Source organism: Amblyomma mixtum, unplaced genomic scaffold (genome assembly GCF_055824585.1).
Source record: "Amblyomma mixtum isolate Tamu unplaced genomic scaffold, ASM5582458v1 scaffold_25, whole genome shotgun sequence".
In the NCBI taxonomy this organism is placed as follows: Eukaryota; Metazoa; Arthropoda; class Arachnida; order Ixodida; family Ixodidae; genus Amblyomma; species Amblyomma mixtum.
In genome coordinates this window covers 493,269-514,849 of record NW_028317722.1, presented here as the reverse complement: position 1 = coordinate 514,849, position 21,581 = coordinate 493,269, and the positions used below count along the sequence as shown (strand labels likewise).

Here is a 21,581-nt window from a genome sequence, read left to right as displayed (position 1 = left end):
ATGCCGCAAGCGGATGCCGCGATCCTGCAGAAAAGCTTGGAACTCTCGAGATGAAAACTGTAGCCCGTTATCGCAAACAATTTCCTCAGGGTAACCTTCACGTGCGAACACCGACAGCAAGAAGCCTGTTACTGTGCGTGTTGTGGCTTGGTTGCAAAAGTATACTTCGGGCCACTTAGAAAAGTAGTCGACCAGCGTGATCGCATATCGACAATCGTGTGGTGCTCTCTCAAATAGGCCAACAATGTCCATGCCGAGCTTTAGCCACGGTTCCTTTGGTAAGGGGACCGGGTTCAATGGTGCAGTCATAACCTTCGTGCTCTTGTCCGCTGCCTGGCATATACTACACGTTTGAATAGCTAGCTCGACTTGCCTGTCCATGGCTGGCCACCAAAATTTTTCTCGCAGACGTGCTTTCGTTCGTACAATTCCAGGGTGAGCCTCATGAGCAGCGGTAATTATCCGCGCTGTAAGTGATGCGGGAACCACAAGGCGTTTGCCACGCAAAATCAAATTGTCCACCACTGACAGTTCATCGCGAAGCTTGAAGAAAGGTTGAAGCTCACCCGGCAGAGATTTTTGCGCAGGCCAGGACGATTCAATGTAGGCCTTGATTCGTTGCAGTGTGCTGTCTTCCGACTGGGCCTGTTCAAACTCTTCCCTGGTAATGCAAGAAGAAATAAGGGCAACTGATACAGTTTCATCTGGTAAAGTCTCTTCTTCCTGAGGAGGTGACGCAGGGAGACGAGAGAGCGCATCTGCTACTCGATTTTGCGAACCCTTCCGGTACTTTACTGTATAGTTGTACTGTAGTAGGCGCTCCGCCCACCGTGCTATCCGCAAAGGACGCCTTCCTGGCCCTTGAGTAGACAGCAATGCGACCAAGGCTTGATGGTCAGTAAGCAACGTGAAATGGCGTCCCCACAAGTAAACATGCCACTTCTCGCACGCCCAAACACACGCAAGCGCTTCGCGTTCTCCTACTGAATATCTCCTCTCTGCAGATGAAAGCGCTCGAGAAGCAAAGGCGACAGTGTGCAGTTTCTCTCCCTCCACCTGTTGGAGAACCGCTCCAAGCCCACAGTCTGAAGCGTCAGTGGAAACAACAACTGGAAGAGATGCATCGAACATCCGCAGGACGATGTTGGACGCAAGTGCCTCTTTGATCTTTCGAAAACTGGAGTCTACCTCGCCAGACCAAACAAATGGTTGCCCCTTTCGAAGCAGAACGCGCATCGGTTCAACCATATCGGCAAAGTTGGGAACGAACCTAGAGTAGTATTCGACCAGTCCCAGGAACGATCGAAGGCTGGCTGCATTGGTGGGTGCCGGTGTATCCTTGATGGAAGCAACCTTTTGCTCCAGCGGAACAATACCACTTGCTGTGATCCTGTGACCCAAAAATGAAAGTTCCTGCGTATCGAAAATACACTTGCTGTTCAGTTTGAGTCCTGCCTCTTTAATGCGTTTAAGTACTGCTGCAAGGTTATCTATGTGCTCCTGCCGGCCCCGCCCGAAGACTATAATGTCATCTATATAGAAGAGCACGCCCTTACATCCTTGCAGGATTTGGACATCATACTCTGAAATGCAGAAGGCGCGGAAGCCAGTCCGAAGCACACTCGTTTAAAACGAAAGAGGCCTTCGTGAGTTATAAATGCGGTCAAATCGCGGCTCGCAGGGTGAAGCATGACCTGGTGGTAAGCTGATGCGAGGTCTAGCTTAGAAAAATTTGTGGCCCCCACTAAACTATGCAATAGCTCTTCTGTATGAGGAAGGGGAAAGCTGTCTATTACGACAGCTTTGTTTGCTTGTCGAAGGTCTACACAAAGGCGAATACCTCCCTCTTTCTTCTTAACGACCACAATGGGTGACACCCATTCAGATGCCTCCACCCTCTCTATCACGTCCAGATTTTCCAACCGATGGAGCTCTTCCGAGACCAATGGTCGTAGCGAGAGCGGAAGGCGCCGAAGTTTGGATTGCACTGGTTGCACCGTGGATCGCGTTTTGACGTGATGCACAAAACCTTTCGCGAGGCCAAGGCCTGGATCGAAAAGAGATCCAAACTCGCCAACTAATTCCTTTGGGAGGTTAATATCCTGCACGGCTTTCGTCGGGTCAGGGCGCTGTTCCCTTCGAGAATTAGAAGTTAGCGTCGTTTCAAGGCATTGAAGAGATGACCCATCAATCTGTAGACCGAGGGCCTTGATGGCATCGATACCCAAGAGTGAGGTGCCTTTTTCAACGACGTAGAAAAGAAGGCTTGTTGTGCTAGCTTTGTACGTAACGTCAGCGAAGAAACAGCCACGAACCGGAATTGGCTGTTTTGAATAGTCCAGTAACCGAACAGTCGGGGCCAAAAGTACTTGGCCTTCAAAATACTGCTTAAAAAGATCGTGTGCAACAATGGAAACTGACGACCCAGAATCTACAAGGAAAGTTATGTCCGCACGGCCAATCGAAACTGTGACGTGAACAGCGGAGCGAGTGGCCGACGTCACAGCCAGAATGCTCAAAGCTTCCTCGCTGGGAGAATCTTGGCTGTCTACCTCACGCACCGGAGCGGAGCCTCGTTTCTGGCAAACATAGCGGAAGTGACCCATGACACCGCAATGGTGACAACGCTTGCTTTTGGCTGGACAGCGAACTGATGCTGCATTGTGCTGGGATGAACCGCAGCGGTAACAATGAGACTGGCGGTTGTGCGCCCGCTTCGAGCTCTCGTCGGATTCTGGTGTACGCGTAGGCGTATTTCCACGAGTATTTATGCGTCCAACATCTACAGAAGGAAATTCTTGCAGATCATTGTACGCCTGCTCAAACTGCCTTGCCAGTAGTACTGCTCTAGCGAACGAGAGAGACGATCCTTCAAGCAGAAGACGCTCGCGCAAGCTCCGAGACGAAATACCCGCAACGAACTGGTCACGCAGCGAATCTTCTTCGACAGGAAAAGAGCATGTAGCAGAAAGCTCCCGCAATGCTGTGATGTACTCATTCACTGATTCACCAGCTTGCTGAACTCGCCTACTGAAACGATGCCGTTCGGCAACAACATTGCTTGTTGCCGAAAAATGAGCGTGCAGAGCGGTAACTGCGATATCGTACGACGATACTTCAGGCCTTGTATCGCCTGTGCCCTTGCTATCTTCCGACGCTTTATCAGTAGCAATTTGCTCACCGAGCTTGGCGTTGTCCAACGATGGAAGTGGTAATGTGTAAAATATGCGCTGACCTTCTACGCCGAGGCTGTGAAGAAGTAGTGCTTTGCGACGATCCGGCGTGCAGTCAGAGGCCCCCGAAGCAAGCAGGTAGTTCTCGAAGATGCGGAACCATTGCGGCCACGCAACAGCAGGTCGACCAGGCACAGGCAGGAACGGGGGCGGCGGCGCGATTCCAGAAATGCTCATGGCGCCGGAAAGCAAGCGGCGAAAGTCACGCCCCCCGAAACGATCCCGTCCTCGTCGCCAATGTTGTAGCGGCGGGTGCCGCCCAAGTACACGAACTGCTAGCAACCAAACAAATCCCGCTTTATTGCCACTTACAGTCATATATATACACATAGCGACACTGGTGCCTCTAGCGGCAGGTGATTCCCAAAACGGAACCGAAACCACATATACAACAACAACTGCGCAAAAGCTCTTCTAAATAGCGCGAAACAAAACTCCAATATGGAAGCTGTTGTACACCGTCCTGTGTTTTTATGGATACTGATCTTCAAAGCAAAGCAATTGACGAGGTTAATAAGTTTGCCGCTGCTGGCTGCACATATGTTGCTAGGAGAAAGTGACGTCCAATAGTGTCTTCCTCGAGCAGCAACAGGGGCTATCCAGTGCATTGGAATTCATCCCGATTTCCTCAAGAAGAAGGAACGCTCCAGCGTCTCCAGAGTCGAAAATACTATCCCTCTCACTAATACGTCGGCACCCAGGACGCTGTCTCCTGGCGTCAGATCCCAAACTAACATTTGCCCTCATCTCCACAAGCTTCATTCACCTCATACACCAAACACTATTCCCTGACACACATCCATGGGGCCAGGCCCACCCAACACTTTTGCACATTTCGTGGGAATGCGCGGCGAAACCACTTAGAAACGTAGTGTGCGTCATTTGTGTGGTGTGAAACGATGCTGACCAGCGATCTTATCGAGGACCAAAGAACCATCATAAAACAGGTCCGCCTGACAGCGGAAGCCAGTGGAGCGCTGGAATGAGTACGCCATCCGTAAGCATCAAGAAAGATTCCCCTGGCTTTGACCAATAAAATTTACCTACCTATCTTCATCATGCAACTTAGAACAAACTGCGCCATAGTTTCCCTGAAAAATAAAACGGAAAGAAAATTAAGTCCCTTCTCACAGTAAGCACCGACCTTGTCGAATGGCGTCACCGGCTGTCGGAGCGCCGCGGCAGGGCCGGAGGTTATGAAGCAGGTGGAACGGCAGAAGCAGACTGCGGCCGGGGAAATTTGTGAGCTTCCTTTGGGGTTTATGCGTTGCGGCCAGCACTCAACGCCAGCTCTAGCCCACTGCCAAGATAGTGTCTGGTGCGTCGCTTTTATACGCTGTTCAAATTTTTTGCCTCCTCATTTAGACACGTCCACAATCGTTCTTTTTCGGCAGCATGTCTCCTTCTTCTTCGCCCAGGTGTAGGAGATCTTGAATTTGTTGTTGCCTGAAAAACGATGGCACGTACGCAGTTCATTCTGTGTGTTCTTCTTCGTCCTATTTTCTATCTCGTCTACTTGAAGTTTGACAGTTGCTTGTGGTAATGTTCGAAGCGACAGCTAGACGAAGGCTGGGAGTCCTCGTTCAGAACTATAATTGCTGCTGCATGCACACGTTCTCAGACGCCAGAGACGGTGTGCAATGCGGGACGTCTACGAATTCCAACCTGCGCGACAGCTCTCTCGCTGCGTCGCTTTTGTTTGCAGCCCCGAAAGTGAAGTTTTATAGCTTTAATGACGCGCGTCGCATTGAGCAAAGTTTTTTGTACGTACCCTTTGCTGCTATTTTCGATTAAGAAGACGATTACACAGCAGTATTAGTTGATTTTCGCCAAGAAGTTGTTATTGCGGATTGCTATATAATGTTTAGGCATTTAATAATGTAAAAAACGTGGAAGTATATTTCAGTATGCAACTTTTATGTCATAGCTCTAAAAGGGTCAAGAAGGGACCTAGTTATATTTAGTGGTCTGTCTGTGATGCTGCGAAGGTTGCTGTCAGAGGCAGTGCAATGAACTTCGCAATAAAACAAAGATACTCATAAGGAGGTGCCGTGCAAGAGTAGAGTTTGTAGAAACTTTCGCCACTGTGGAAGCTCAATTGCCGAGTGCCGCTTAAACTTTTCTATTTTTTCAATTTTTAATTGTTCTTTTCCGGGAGAGTAAAACAGAGGAAAGAGAATAGGAGAAACTCACGCATAAGCAGAGACAAGGCACAGACCGGAGCTCTCCGTGAGGGAAGTGGACTTACGCTACGCAGCAGTCAGTCTACGTTGTCGTTAACAGCCCTTCCTTAGCCTGGTAAGAGCCTAGTTCCCTGACGTATGTACCCAACAGCTTTTCTTCCAACTGACGTGAGGTGAAGTTTCACCCACTCATTTGACGGTTCCCATACGATGGCGTGTTATTGAAGTTTGACTCTGACACACACACTAAAGCCTAACAGCTAGGTTAACAGCTGCACCCTTCAATTTCCTCTTGAGGGACCACAACTTTCTAACAGTTAAGAACAAACAACTCATTTGTGAAGATTGGTTTATGGTTTATTGATTTTTGAGGTTACAAAGCGACTGTGGTTATGAGGGACGGCCTGTTGATGGCCTCTTGAAATGTCTACCACCTGGGGTTGTTTAACCTGCTGTGACATCGCACACTACACGGGCGCCTACACTTTCACCTCTGCTGAAATTCGACTGCCGCTGCTGTGATCGAAACCAGGCATTTCTTGCCCAACGTCAGCAGCCCAACGTCAGAACCAGTGAGCCACCACGGTGGCGGAGATATGTGAACAGACCTTAAACCACCTCCTCGGCAGTCTCCCTAACGCCCTCAATAGAAAAAAAGAACAGTACCGTTAGAACTTAAATGCACTCACTAGTTTCTGGCAGAAGTGCATGTAAAACTGCACTAGAATATACCCTTCTCTTCTTTTCTTAATTTTTATTTCACGCTAATTAACAGCTTCTGTTAGCCATAAGAATGCGGACCTCTGACACAGGATGCAAACAAGAATAAAAAAAATTCCCCCTGATCTTCGCGAATGAGACGAGGACTAGTGTAATGCGATCTTTGTGTACCTGAAAACTGCCGTGAAAAAACTGGACTGGCGATTGCAATTAGAAGTATGTCCGATTGATCACTGCATCAGGCCGTTCCATTCTATCCTCCGCTGTTTACCGGCATCAGTTTCTGCAGTAGGCTTCACGAAGCTATGACGCCATGGCTGGGCCAGCCATGGTTACTTTCTACGCGACAACGCTGAGCCTCTTTTTATTACCAAGAAGCCCCCCCCCCCCCCAAAAAAAAAAAAAAATGGCAGTGGTTTAGCCCTGGTGAAACCGCGTAAATTGCGTAAGCAATGCTGTGCGCGTTCTTCTGGCGATTCTTCGGCGCGTTGCCTTCGCCTGGTAGCATTGCGGCGTTCCTGAGCAGTGAGGTGTTGAGATTCATCGGCGACCGATGACGTGGAACGTTGCCGCCGAGCTGCATCGTTAGCACGGCGTTTTGCAAGACGCTTTTCACGCTGTTCAGGCGTCTCTTGTGCACGTTGTCGCTTTCTCGCTTCTTCCTGTCGCTGTCACTTCTCCTTAGAGGACTGCATAGAAAAGCCTTCACACCAAGGCAAGCGCGCATTTATAGACCCTTAATAGCGCGGGAGCATGGGCGCCGCCATATTTGGTCACGTGAATATTCCGCCACGCTGCCAGGGATTTTCACAGAACGCCATCGCCCGTTCGGCTGACCGCCTTGCTCGTCGGGAAATTGGTTCTTTAGGAAAGGAAATGTATGCAGCCGGACCAACCTATTCAGACGGGTACAGGACGGAGGGCTGAGACTGGCCCATTTGTTTTTGCGGCATCTAGTTAATCATTTTCTTGTTTTTATGTTTTCTAGACACAAGAGACCCGTTTTTGCGCACCATATGCCAAGTTTGGCTGTGGCGCATGCTGCCGGAGTAGTCTCTACTACTGTGGTTTACTTTAGAATCAGCGGCTTTTACCGGGAAATTGTAGCGAGTGTGAGATCCTTTTCCGCGCGGTTTTTAAATGATTTTCTGTCGACTGTGAAACTGAAGAAACTGTACCGTGCTTTGTGCGATATAGTTTTCCCACTTCCCTTTTACATGGTCTTGTACAGTGGAGGCCCAGGCAGAGATGTTTTAAAGAAGGTTAAAAAAATGCAGGTGCCTCCAGGAACAAAAACTTTTTTTTAAGGTCCACACTGGCACCTTACTGGTTAAAAGATTTTTAGAAGGAAAGGAACTTTTTTTTAACCCTGGGTATCTCACTGTTTAATTTGCAGAAAGCCGGAAACAATAGACCGCGTGTTTTTACACTGTTGGGAAGGGGTTTAATTTTGGGATGTATTGTAGCGAACCATAAAAAAACAATTACCACTTGACCCGTATGGCATCCGGTACTTATCTGTAGAAACTGAGGATGGGGTACCGTTTGACTTAATAATGCTGATAGGTCTCCAATGTATATGGCGCTCCAGAATGGCAGGCTACCATTGTGACAAAGACGCCAGACCTGCCCGAACTTACTTTCGGAAAAGAATGGACTGGTTTCTGGCCATCCAGAGAGCCGCTGCGGAGCCTCTGGAGTGGCTCTCGAGACTGGAGCCGCTGTGCAATTTGCGTGAATTTTAACCTGACTAAGCCAGATTCATGCTGGCTGACCTCGACAGTGCCGTATGTATGTATATAGCGTTTAGTGTGCTTTTTGATTGTTTGTTTTGTTTAATGTTGTGTGTCAAAGCCAGAAAATAAAGAAGAACGAAAAAGTTGGCATGGCGGAGAGGTTAGCGTGCTCGTCTCGCACTCCGGAGACCCTGGTTCGATTCCCGAACAGGACCAAATTCCGACTCGGTGTGATTTTATATTTATGTGGCCTGACTAGAAATTAGGCTAATTACTTAACCGATATCATTGGGACGCCAGCGATGTAAGGTGAAAGCGTTTCCTGGTGCAATGTTTTTTTTATTTTTCATTTTTTACTTTCTTTTTATCGCATTTTTATTTTGTTTCTTTCCTTTCTTTCTTTTAGTTTCTTTTCTTATTCTTACTTTTTTATTTTTATTTACGTATTTTTATTTTTTGATTGTTTTATGTTCTATTTAGGAGACCCATGCATTCACTATATGAGCCTTCATTCATGCTCAAACCCTCAGCCTTAGTGGCGGAATGGTAGCGTCTCCGCTTCAAATGGCAAAGGCCGGCGCTCGATTCCCAGCCTCTACACAGTTCCTTTTTAACAGAGCAAGCTGCTCGGCACCGCTGCCGTGCGGCGCGCCGACGGCTCTGCCATCTGGAGGATCGCGGCTGAAGCAACGCTGTTCAAGCTCAACCGTGGCCAGCGTCGGGGCCCACGCGACGGCTCGAAACCTGCTGGGCGCCGCCATATTATTGCTACCGCAATAAAAAAAAACAGAACACGCCCGTTTTTAATGCTTAAATATAGATGTGTTATAAGCGCTCACTCATTACAGTCTCTTTGGCTAAGGTAAAAGCTTGGGCTAGTTGGTGGTGGTTCATTCTAAAACAGCGCTTGACACGGACAACACCGGAAGAGACGTACAAACAGGCGCTGTTTTGACACGGACTACAGGAAGAGACGTACAAACAGTGCCTGTTTGTACATCTCTTTCTGTTGTCCATGTCAACACCGCCTGTTTGTACGTCTCTTCCTGTTGTCCGTGTCTTTTTGGCGCTGTTTTAGTATGAATTAGAGTTTCCATATGGCTTCAGAGTTCATATAACCTTCGCGCTCCTCTCGAACCTGCCACGGCTTGAAGTTCCACTCAACATTAATAAAACCGTGTAACTCCTTGGCGCACGTTTAGCCATAGCATTAGAAACTGTTTCGCGTGTGTTACCTCGGCGGGGCCCTCATGGTTCTCGCGTTCGGATAGAGCCTTGCCCTGGCGAAACTGTGCTTTTCCAGAATACTGTGCGGGCTAATGTCGCACTACAGAGCATGATATGCATACTAGTTGCACTTACAAACGTGCATTTTTCCTTGCTAGTTTTCCGCGGGCAAAACAAACATTTTAAAAAGTATTTTCTGGCGGGCTAGTTGGTTTGAATCAATCATAATTAAAACTGCGCGAACAAAAACAAGGACACGAGCAAGAAAACAGAAAACACACACAAGCGCAGTGTGTGTTTTCTGTTTTCTTGCTCGTGTCCTTGTTTTTGTTCGCGCAGTTTTAATTATGAAACATTTTAAAAACGGAATGTTGAGCGCGCACGCGGACAAAACACGCAACCGCTCTTTCTCGTCGCCGCGGTATGAAAAAGTGAAAAGTGGTTTTTTAGGAAAGAAATGGTGCAGTTAATGTCTCACATATCTGGGTGAAAACCAGAACACCACCGTAAGGAATAGATGAATGAAGGAGTGAAAGAGAAAGGAAGAAACAGGTGCCGTAGTGAAGGGTTCCAGAACAATTACGACCACCTGGGAATTTTCAAAGTGTGTTAACAACGGACAGCACTTGGCGCCTTTTGCTTTTCGCCTCCATCGAAACACGGCGGCAGCGGTCCGTTGCGACTTCCGACGGGCGCCGCATGGCGGTGCCCGCCGCTAGCGGAATTTGCGAGTAGGGATTTGCTGTTTCGTTTTCTAGGTTTTAAATTACTGAGGCCAAAGCGCAGCGCACGGGAGTAACAAAACAAGTTAGACCCTGAATCAAGTAGTTCCGTCAGCCTGCCCTGTACGTAGCTTAAGGGTGCGCTGTTTTTTCCAAATATGAACAACCAACTGGCCCGTTCCACCAACCCTGCTCAAGAAACTGACGCGCCGCTAGCGGAAACATGCGGGGACTTCCCAATGAGAGCGGCCGTAATTTTCAAACCCAACGAGAAGTTGGCTGGCACGCGCCGATTATTGTCTCTAGAAAGTGACCAAAAATATGGTCCACGGTAAATAGTTTTCCCGTCAGCTCCAGCACGGAAACTGGGTTGAATACACTCGATAAAGAGACAATGCATGTGCCGCCTCAAAGCAGTTTTGTACTCATGATGGTGGTTACGTATGTGGTGAAGGCACATGACAAAATTCAGCCCAGCAAGATAATTGAGAATACGGAAGACAAACGCACTCCCTTACGTATTATGAAAGTTGCACAAAACTTGCTTAAAAACCTGCCACTCTTAATCCGACTCAATGGAGACCAAAGCGGTTCAACAAAATGATCGCGTGCGACATGATGGGGCCCCTCCCACATCCGCACGCGGAAAGGAATTTATCCTGGCGATAACGAGCCACCATCCTAAGTGGGTTGAGGTGTTCCGCCTTAGGAAGGTTGTGTTGGAACGAATTTGGGAGAAACTGACGAAAAGAAAACTCGTTTCGGTTTCCCTTCTGACCAGGTCAAAGACAATGCTTGTCATTACACAAGCGCTCTATATGTGCACTCCCGTCGGGCGCTTCAAATCCGTCGCGGGAGAACGAGTTTCTACCACGCTCAGAGTAACGTTAATGAGCGGTGGAATCGAAATCTGAAGAGCATCCTGGTCGTGACGGCCGAGCAGCACAGAGCTTAGGACGCGCGGCTGTCAGACTTGCCATTAGCTGCAAGGACAACCTTGAACAGGTCGCTTGGAGTTGAACCTGCTTACTTGTATTTTGGGAATGAGGCAGCTGTTCAGCTTGAGAATGCGTTACTCAACGCAGCGGGGCCCGCGCCCTCTCCGATTTCACTGTACGCGAGAAGGCTTCCGGGCAGTCTTTGAGGCAGCGCAGCGTGCGGTTCGTGGAAGCCTCGGAATCGCGCGCATGGAGCAGGCGGATCAGTAAGACAAAGGTCGCCGACGCACCGTTTTCAACAGGGGCGACTTTATGCTCCAGATAACGTGCTCGCATCCTAACACTGTGCGAGGTTTCGCCGCGTCGCTAGCAATCTACTGAGCTGTACCGTATGAAGTAACGACATAGTCTACGACACTGATCTACGCACTAAACGCGAATCACACGAAATGGGAGGTTTATCCATGTTCGTCCACTTTAAAACTACGCATCGCCTGACGCGAACACCGGTAAAATGGAGCACATGATACCCGTAAGCACCAGTCACACCACCTACGAAATGACAGTGCGTTAATGAAGTCTGCAGCCGTTCATCAACCGTCTTTAACAGAATGTTTATGGGGCATTCTAAAGGGTATAGAAAAAAAGCACCGTACGGTAACTGAGACGGAGCGGCATCGAATTGGTGCTGTGGCTCATAAGAAGGCGACAGTGGGAACTGTGTACTTATCATTTACCAGTTTCGCTTAATTCTCGAACGAAGCAGCAAGTTTGGTTTCGGTGGGGATGCAATCTACAGCACACGGCGCCAAGGATCAGAAGAGGGTTAGAGAGCTGAGAGTACAGACGCTACCAGCGTAAGCTGGCACTGGTCTTGCACTGGTCTGGCTTGGTCTTGCACTGGTCTGGGCACTGGTCTGGCTTGGTAAGCACTCTGTCTTGAAACTGGTCTTTCTAGTCATCTCATTAACGCACTGCTGCAGTATGCTGAAGTGAGATTTGAAATCTGGGTTGCCCGAAAATAACAAAAATGTTTTTCCAATTTGAAAAATTTCAGGCCAGCTATGATCATTGCAGTTACCAAACTATCAAACACAAATATAGTAACCAAGTCAATAACAAGTGTATGTATGCGCAAGGTCTTCGAACTCCTGGTTTTATACTACTTCCGGAAACACCATAAAATATGTTGCTGAATGTAGGTGCATAGGTGATGGTGTCATTAACCAGAAAGTTATCGCCCCTCTACCTCTCCCTTTACTGCTGTTCACTGATCTGATTTCACTATTTTTCAAGATTGCTTGTCTACACAGTGCCACATCGACCCTGAGGACATTAACCCAGACACTGGACTTTTACGGTTGGGAACAGTGTGCATCTGCTGTGTGCCATCACTCTACTCTTTAACTTCATGAAACACAAGCGTGAAAACTTTTCTGAGGCATGAAACACTACAGAAATCAAATGCTTCTTATCATGTTTCTAAGGTGTTTAGAAAAAAGTAATCGCAAACGTTTGCTTCTGGAATAGGTGACACTCAACAGATTACTTATTGTGAGTGTGCCAATTAACTGGGATGATGCAGGTGGTAGGACGGTGCTTGACTGACCACAGCCACGGTTTCCTAGACCCTGCAAAATAAGCCATATGTGTCTTCCACCATTCCAGGCTGCATACTTGTGAGGAATATTTGAAGCGTTTCTAATGAAGAAAACAATTAGTATATAAATATGGTCTCTGGAGACTGTTGTCCAAATAGCCCAAGGGGTAGCTTCTAAGGCATGCAGTGGGGCTTTTGTAGCACCCACAGATGTGCGACCTTTCGGAAGGGTGATTATGATAGGCCATAGTCCTAGCAAAGTTAGTTTACATGACACATATACAGTATTGAAGAGCCGGAACATGATCTGCTGCCAAGGCTTATAAAAGGAACTAGAACTAGGTACAGAATTTTAATATACAAGCGTGCGGCTCGGAACATATCAACAAATTCTTCATAGTCAAAACGACAGTGGTAGTGGTCGTATTTAGATTCGGTAGTGTTAGATTTAGGTCGTATTTAGCGCTGGAGCAGAACCCAGGTTTCACGACCGGCTGTCGGGGCTACTTGCAGGCCGCAGCTACATCTGCTATGTGGGCGGGTCTGCAGGCACAAAAGTTTCTAGAAATATAAGTTGTGGGCGTTGTTTTGGTTTTGAATTTTGTATTACACATCGGTTCTAGGGGGAAAAGTGCATCAAATAGCAGGCTTACTTCATTAAAAAAAGTCCTTTGGCACACCTTTAAATGCCTTATTCATCTGGCTAAAGGCGTCAGAATAACGGCTGAAAATGAGTCAGAAACATGCGGGAAATGTTTTGTGACGCCATAAACACATTGCTTTCAGAAAGAGCATCAATGGAGGACTCTGAAAGGGCGAGCGCATTGCTGTATGCATGAGCAAAATGCCACACAGTTGCCAAGGACAAAGGTGGTAAACCGGACGTAGACAAAAACCAGTGAAAGTTTCTGTGGAATACACTCATAGTCTAAGAGCACTTGCTGCTGGGCTAGTTGGTTTTGGTTCATATTCGAATAGGTCTTAGGCGCAAAAAACAGACAGACACATAGGTAGGTTTTGGCGCTTCGTCCTGTTACCTACCTATGCGTCTGTCTGTTTTTCGCGCCTAAAACCTATTGGAATACACTCACCTGGAAAAACTCGTTGGTGTTGCCCGTTATGTTGTATTCTGCAAAACAGGTTTGTCCTATAGTACTTTCCATAGAACTGGCAATATAACTTCATAGCACTGGCAATATAACAGCGTCTGAGCGATGAGAGTGATGAGTTTTAGGGTTCTATTTGGACATGTCGATAAGCACACAGTGCATCAGGGTTCATAACCAGAACAGATAATAAATAACCAACAGAGTGTATGAATAAAGTGTAATCTCACTGCACGAAATCCTGTTCCGACGGATATTACTATAGCAGCTGTTTCAATGTAGCTGGCAACCAATTAAAAAACACATTGTTTTAGATAAAAGAAGCTTTTGCGGCATCATAATACCAGTGCTGGGGTACGTCATGAAGCAGGCGATCATACTAACTAACAAACTTAAAACCTAAATTCTAGTAGTTAAATTTTCGTTAGTCTAGATAGGCGCCCGATAGCAATTAAGGATTTCTAGGCGGCTATAAGTCACAGCCGAATTTGTTTTTGGAACTTTAAAAATGTCATTAAAGAGAGACTGAGGCGATTTTAGATTCAGCTAACCTTCTAGAGTTTTGAAGTAGTGTCGTTCCTGAACATGTCTGTGAAGTTGCTTTCTAGATTTTGGTTAAAATGGGGCGCAATAACTAATTGAAAGCTCGATTTGTAAATCTCCCGTGCCCCGCGAGAGCGCAGGAGAGCAGGACAGCGGAGCGAGAAACCTCGTCCAGGACGGACAACGTCAGGTCACGTTGAAGAGCCGGGGATACTTCGACGCACCAGAGCGACCTTTCAGCCAGCGTTTTTTCTCGTACTGCGTGCGTTCCTTCCTCGTATTGATTGCCTTGTGACGTACAAAGTGTGCCAGCCGGCCTTGAGCATCAGGATGGACACGAGGTACTGCTCTGCGTTTGTGTCCACGAACAACTACGGCCGTGACTGTGTCGTCTTAAAAAGTTCTCCACAAGATCATTAGCTCCCAGCGCAGGCGCTCGCAGATGTGATGAGAGAGAATTAAAGCCCACCAAAGCAAGGGTACTTTGCTCGAAGTACTTTCGACAGAGGAGCTGCATGCAGAGTTTATTCTTATGTGATCTCTAGATATTTCTGTCAGAAAGCACAGCTGAACCAATACGCAGTTACTTCTCGCGTATGAGATGCGTGTCACTATTGCCAAGCAGCGCCTCTTCCAAAATTAGAAACATGCTCACTTAGCCTCTGATGAACCTCTATAGAGGCTCAAGCATGTGTCCCTCTCCTCAGCTTAGGCGCGGCCAGATTAACTTAGGCATGCTCAGCTAGGCTAGATAAGTGACTTTATGCGCGGTTGGATACGTCCAGGGAAGCTAGTAAGAAATCAAGCAAGCAAGCAAGCATCGAAGCAAGTCATATGCGGCATCTCGTTTAATCGAACGTCAGCGATTAAAATAAAAGCGTTCAACAGAGGTCTGTCTGATTTCGGTTGCAAATGTAAGAGGAAAATGAACGGCAGACAAGTTTTTTCAAAACAAAAACACAATGTTTTGCTGCCTTTATCAATTTCTTCATCTGGTTGTGGCAGCGGGCGAGTTGCAGCTATTTTGGCTTTTAAACACACATATAGTTGTCCACCAGGTCACTGGTCTTCCACTGTTTTCCACAACATCTTAAGTTCGCACCGCAAAGGGTCGCAGCTCTGAATAGAGAGAATTTTAAGCCGACCAAATAAATCGTACTCTGCTCGAAGCATTTTCGTCGGAACGGCTGCATGCAGAGCTTGTCCTGATATGATCTCTGGAAATTTCTGTCTGGAAGGAAGGGTATCCTGTTCTTGCATGCCGTTTTTCTTGCTTGTGATCCGAGATATTATACGGATGACTTGTTCGCACACCGTTCGGAGCTTGGTGATCGCTGCTGCGTTCACACCCTTGTTGTTAATGAGCAGCCCCAAAATCCGTATTGTTTCCACCTCGGGAATAGGTGTATCATGGACGGAGATTTCCAGCGATGCAGTATCCCCCTTCCCTCGCAGGACGAGGAGCTCCGACTTGTCCGGGGAACAGCGCAGTCCGCATTCTCCTGCATACGGCATGCAAGAACACGATACCCTTAGACTAATACAGGCCTTTGTCATCTGCAGGATAGTGTACGTGGCCCCGTACCTTCGTTTGAGGAAGACCGATCTAAACCACCTGGACGTTATCATTCGAACGGCTTATAAGAAGGCACTCGGCCTACCCATGAAAGCATTTACGGAGCGTCTACTAAAACTAGGGGTACATAACACGGCTGATGAATTGATTAGCGCCCATCTTACAAGCCAGGTAATGCGACTGGCCGCAACTACGACCGGCCGCAGGGTCTTAGACGATTTAAACATTAGCTTTCCGCAGCAAGTGGCTGGGAGACAAGATATACCTAAAGAGTGGAAGAGCAAATTCCTTACGCTTCCGCTTCCCAAAAACATGCACCCGGACCATCATCATGCTAGACGAGTGTTGAAGAGCAAGAAGATGAATGAGTGCTATTCAACAAAAGAAGGAGCCTTCTTCGTGGACGCTGCGGGTCCTGTACAAGGAATATCAACAATCTCAGTGGTGCACCAAATGGAAGTCGTGGACGGGCTTTCAGTTCGCAACAGGGATACACAGGCTATGGAGGAAGTAGCGATAGCCCATAGTTACAGATTCCCAGGCAGCTTATAGAAACTATATGCGTGGCAGAATCACGCCGCTAGCCTGCAAAATTCTTAGTCAATGTAGGACCTCAGCTGAACGGAAGGAATTAATATGGGCACCAGGTCACCAGAAAGTTGAAGGAAACGAGCGCGCACACGCTTCGGCCCGAGCTCTTCTTCCCCGGCATCGTTCTATGTCCTCCATTCCTGATTCAGGCTCCCCCTCTCCGCTAATGACATATTCAGAAATATTGCAACATTTGCGCCTTGAAAGGCGGACACCCCGAGACCCGCTAAGGGTCTCAGCAAATCAGAGGAATGTCACCTTCGCAAGCTACAAACTATGTCTTTCAATAACCCAGCTACGCTTCACGCCATTGAGCCCGAGTCCTTTTCGGCACAGTGCAAATTTTGTGGCCAGATGGCAAACTTGTACCACATGGTATGGGCTTGTCAGAAAAATGACAGCATTGACATCATAAATCAGCCAACGCGGGAGGGCTGGGAGGCGGCCCTGTCCAGCTCGGACCTCGAGGAACAACGAGCCCTCGTCTCCAGAGCACGGGAACCGGCTTTCACCAACGGCGTCCCGGCCTAGGGACCCGATCAGCCTTCCCTTCAACTAAGGCATTGTGGCTTTAATAAACGTTTTCATCAGCATCAGGAAGGAAGGGCTGAACCATAACACAGTTCCTCGATTTCCTCGCGTTTGAAACTCGTGTCACCATTGCAGATAAGCGCCTCTTCTAAAAGTATAAACATGCTCACTTCGGCCCCGCACAACCTTTATAGAGGCTCAAGCATGTGTCGCTTTCCTCAGCTGAGGCGCGGCCAGACCTCCTGGGGCGTGATCAGCAAGGCTGGGTTAGTGACTTTAGGCTCGTGTGGAGGCGTCCAAGCTGGCACGCAAGCAAGCAAGCCAAGCAGAGCCAAGCAGAGCCAAGCAGAGCCAAGCAGAGCCAAGCAGAGCCAAGCAGAGCCAAGCACAGCCAAGCAGAGCAAAGCAGAGCAATGCAGAGCAAAGCGGAGCAAAGCAGAGCAAAGCAGAGCGAAGCAGCAAGCAAGCAAGCATTGGAGCTATTTGTATGCGGCGTCTCGTTTAATCGTAGCTAAGCGATTAAAATGAAAGCGTTCGACAGAGGTATGTCTGATTTACGAAGTAAATTTAAGAGAGAAATGAAAGCCAATCAAGTTTTTACAAAGCAAAAAAAAAAACACGATATTTCGCAACCTTACTCGGTTTTTCCATGAGGTTGTGGCCGCGGGCGAGTTGCAGATAGCTTTGCTTCTAAACACACATATGGTAACAACATCGAGTGCCGCGATTTGATTGACATCCCTTCTTTCCTTCCCGCGGGCGCGTGATTTACGAATGGAGCTAAAATGGCTTAAATTAGATTAATCACAGTGGTGACGGTAATCTCTTTTTCTAAATCTAAAAAGTGGTATGACTAATACTAACGACTGGGTACAAATGTCTTATCGCAACTGTGCGTCTATCAGTAATAGCAAAAAGTTAACTCTCAGGATTTAGTCAATCAGTTTACTATTTCATGATTCGCCTGTTTTTGTGACGTCCGCCACGAGTGGTATTACCTTGCCACAAAACCTTTGTCTTAGCCTCAAAAACACAATGTATACATGTTTAATAATTACTGGCCTACTCTCCTCGAGCACCTTGTATAACATGCGACTCAATTTTCAAATATCTTCTAATGACTTAGCTTAATTTACTCAAATTCCGTAACTATGTGCTTTGGGTTAGGACGGACCAAACTAGTCCGCCGAAAGCTTGCTTGCGCATCATTAGTGCAGCCTTTGGGTGTTCCCCTGTGTGGGACACCCTGACTACATAGGCTCATCCAACGACCTCCTAGACCGACCGATCACCAAGGCGGAAGTCAGGGCAGAAATTGAGCACTTCAACATGAACTCAGCTCATGATCCCGACGGAGTGCACAACAAGGCACTCCGCAACCTCGATTCCGCCTCCGTCAAACCCTAACCGACTACTTCAACGAATGCTGGATGTATGGCGCCCTCCCATCTCAGTTGAAAGACGCCAAAGTAGTCTTCATTCCGAAATCCAGCAAACCACTTCTCCCCGTTAACCCTCGTCCCATCTCCCTTACTTCATGTGTGGGCAAGCTCATGGAGCACGTTCTCCACACCCGGCTCAGCCGATATCTGGAGGGTAACAACCTCATGCCTCCGTGCATGTTCGGTTTCCGCCTAGGCTCATCCACCCAGGACGTCTTTCTACAACTCAAACACCTTATCCTTGATTCCCCCGCGGGGACATTAAGGCTATCCTCGGTGTCGACCTGACAAAAGCCTTCGATAGCGTTACCCAAGCAGCCGTCCTAGAAGGCCTCCACGCCCTAGGCGTAGGTCCGCGGATGCACAATTACGTCCGCGAATTCCTCTCGGAACGCAAAGCCACACTCACCTTGGCCGATCACCAGCTCCCCGGTGTCTCACTGGGAGCACGTGGAACGCCTCATGGTTCTGTGATGTCTCCTAATCTCTTAAAAATATCCCTTCTCCAACTCCCCCACGAAGTCGCCAATTTGCCGACATACATTTCAGCTTATATACAGGCGACATCACTTGCTGGGCCAATCGGGGCAATGACTGCGACATGGAACGCAACCTATAGTTGGCCCTCAACATCGTCGACTCGTACGTTCGCGCGCGCGGCCTAGCCTGCACTCCTTTCAAATCGGAACTCTTCCTTTACCGCTCTAGGCCGCATGACCCCACCAACCCTCCCATCTCACTTAATCTAGAGAAGCATCCCATTTGCTGTCGTCTCAAAGATTCGCATCCTGTGCCTGGTCCTTCACTCCCACGCGACACTATCCAAGCTCTCCAGACGCAAACCCAGCAAGTCACCCGTCTAATCTGGCGCATGGCGAACCGGCGCGCAGGTCTGCGAGAGCAGAACACTGTCCGCCTCAACCAAGCCTACATTACAAGCCGCACGGCGTACTCATTCCACTACCTCCCCCTAAAGCAGAAGGAGCGAGATCGCATCAACGCGCTCCTCAGGAGCAGCTCGAAGATCGCCCTCCGCCTACCTCCCTGCACCTCTACTACCAGGCTCCTCAACCTCGGTACCTACCACACATTTCAGGAGCTGGCGAGAGCCACTCTAACAGCAAAGCTGTCTCGCCTGTCGGGTACCGCGACAGGCCGCACTCTGCTCTGTCAGCTAGGCATCGCCCCGATCATCCATCCTAGAGAGGAGGCCCCCCGTGCCTCCAGACCGACGCTCCCAGCTCATCACCCATGTTATTCTTAAGAACATGCACCCGGAGCACGACGGAGAACGCAGGGCAGCCCGCGCCAAAGCCCTGCTCAAGCTGTACGGCGACAAATCCGAGGTAGCCTATGTGGACGTGGCAGCGTACTCGTCGGGATCCCGCATGGTCCTCGCCGTCGCTAAGAATCAGGCCCGATAAATGGCGTCAGGCTCCATCACCAGACTCATCAGAAATTGCAGAGGAAGAAGCCATTGCGCTCGCTCTCATCACCTCTGCCACCAAAATTCTCTCCGACTCAAAATCCGCCCTATCCATTTTCGCTGAAGGCCTTTAATCCCGCACCGAAGCAGGGCTTCACCACACTCGCCCGGTAACCCTTACCTGGACCCCGACACAAGCCGGCCTCCCCGCTAACGAGGAGGTCCACTTTCTTGCCCGAGGTGTCACTTTCTGTGCTGGAGTTCGACCCCCTCCCACATCCCAGGAGCGTCTGTTTACCTTAAAAGATATCCTTACTCACTACCGAGATACCCGGCGCGTTTACGCACCGCCCGCTCCCTCTCTAACCCTAACTGAGGCCTCCCATTGGCGCCGATTCCAGACCCGTTCTACTCCCTACCCGAATCTTGTTAAGGCCAGCAACCCCGATCAGTTACTTTTTCCTGTGTGCTCTGCGGAAAAGCGGGAGACTTTATTCGTGTCCTTCTCACATGCCCTACCTACCCACACCCTCTATCCCCGACCACAGCGCAGTCGTATTGAGAGATTCTTCTTGCCAGCTCCGCTGCTGCTGACCAATGCCGGATAATTACCGACGCCTTGAAGCGGATAGCCCCCCTAGGACTGTAATTTGCCCTTTAAGGGCAACCTAATAAGGGTTTCCACGTGCCACGTAAAGACAGGAAGGGTTTGCCCCTCCGCATTGCTTGGCAATAAATGTTTCCCCCAACACCACTGAGCACGAAGAGGCTAAGCAGAAGCCCTACGCGCTGCACGTGAAGCGAACTACAGCATACAAAGTCGCTAGCAGAGGCTGAAGAACGTAGATTGCAGCTCCAATTACCGCTCGCAGAAGGTGGGGGGGGGGGGGGGTAATCGAGAGCCCGCACCGGGGCCCTCAGTAGAAGTTAGCCCACGTAAGTTGATCCCGCATTTCGACGATCACAGGGATGACTTGGATGCATACCTAAAACGTCTTAAGCGTATCGCAGATGGGCACAGCTACCGTAAGGAAAAATGTGCTACAGCATTAGGGATCTATTTGACTGGGGAGGCTCTCCATGTGTTCGGTCGACTGTCCCCATCCGATTGAATGGATTACGATAAGGCAAAACTAGCCCTGCTCCAACATTTTCGGCTAAGAGCAGAAGGTTATCGCGAAAGATTTCGTGAAAGTAAGCCGCTTGATAAAGAAACAGGCAAGAAATACGCAGCCCGTTGCTCAGTCATTTTTATCGATGGGTCGAGATGTTGGGAACGGCCATAACGTACAATGATTTAGGTGATATGATGGGGTCCGAACAGTTCATGACGAACTGCCCTAGTCGCATGGCAATTTTCCTTTGAGAAAGAGAATGCTTGATGCTGGACAAACTGGCTGAGGCAGCAGACAACTTTCTAGAGGCCCAGTGGCAAAGAAACTTGTCTTCGTTCAAAAAATCGTTTCAGGTGGGCATTCCGAAAGCGAAGAATGTTCCATCAAATAGACAGTCAGGAGTTTGTCTCATTTGTAATTCACCAGGACATAAGGGTTCCGACTCTCACTGAAAGAAAAAACAGCTTTATTGCGTTTACTGCCGGAAAACAGGGAATGAAGTAAGTTCCTGCTCAAGAAAGCAGGAAAACCAGAAGCGGTAGTCCTATTGTGTTCAGCCAGGAAGCGTTGTGCATGAAACGGTGTCCACAACAGCAGTTAGGCTTGAACTAGCTGAGGATACGGTGGTGGTCGGACTTGTCCGGAAAAATCCTGCAGACACACAACACATGCGTGTGCTAGAGGGTGTCACCCACACTTCGCGCACTTTACATGGGAAGCTCCCAGACACCCTTAGAGCGTGTGGGGGTAGCGGTCTCGGACTCAAAGGAGATGCCCTCGACTCAGCGTGGCAAGCTCAGCGGAGACCAGCCACCAAGTGACAGGTTTTTGGGCGTTCGGTGCCCAGCTTTCGCTGGTCGCAAGCCAGAGAATGGGTCGGAGCCAAAGGTTT

General features: G+C 48.7%; 1 protein-coding gene across 1 annotated transcript; it reads right to left on the bottom strand.

Moving 5' to 3' along the window:
• Positions 1-252: 252 nt before the first annotated feature.
• Positions 253-3,499, bottom strand: LOC149324536 (uncharacterized). The gene is made up of 2 exons (XM_089565442.1): positions 3,182-3,499; positions 253-661 (listed from the first exon to the last, which is right to left on the bottom strand). The coding sequence occupies exons 1-2, from the start codon at positions 3,408-3,410 to the stop codon at positions 510-512; spliced, it is 381 nt and encodes a 126-aa protein (XP_089421568.1). The 5' UTR covers positions 3,411-3,499; the 3' UTR covers positions 253-509.
• Positions 3,500-21,581: the final 18,082 nt, after the last annotated feature.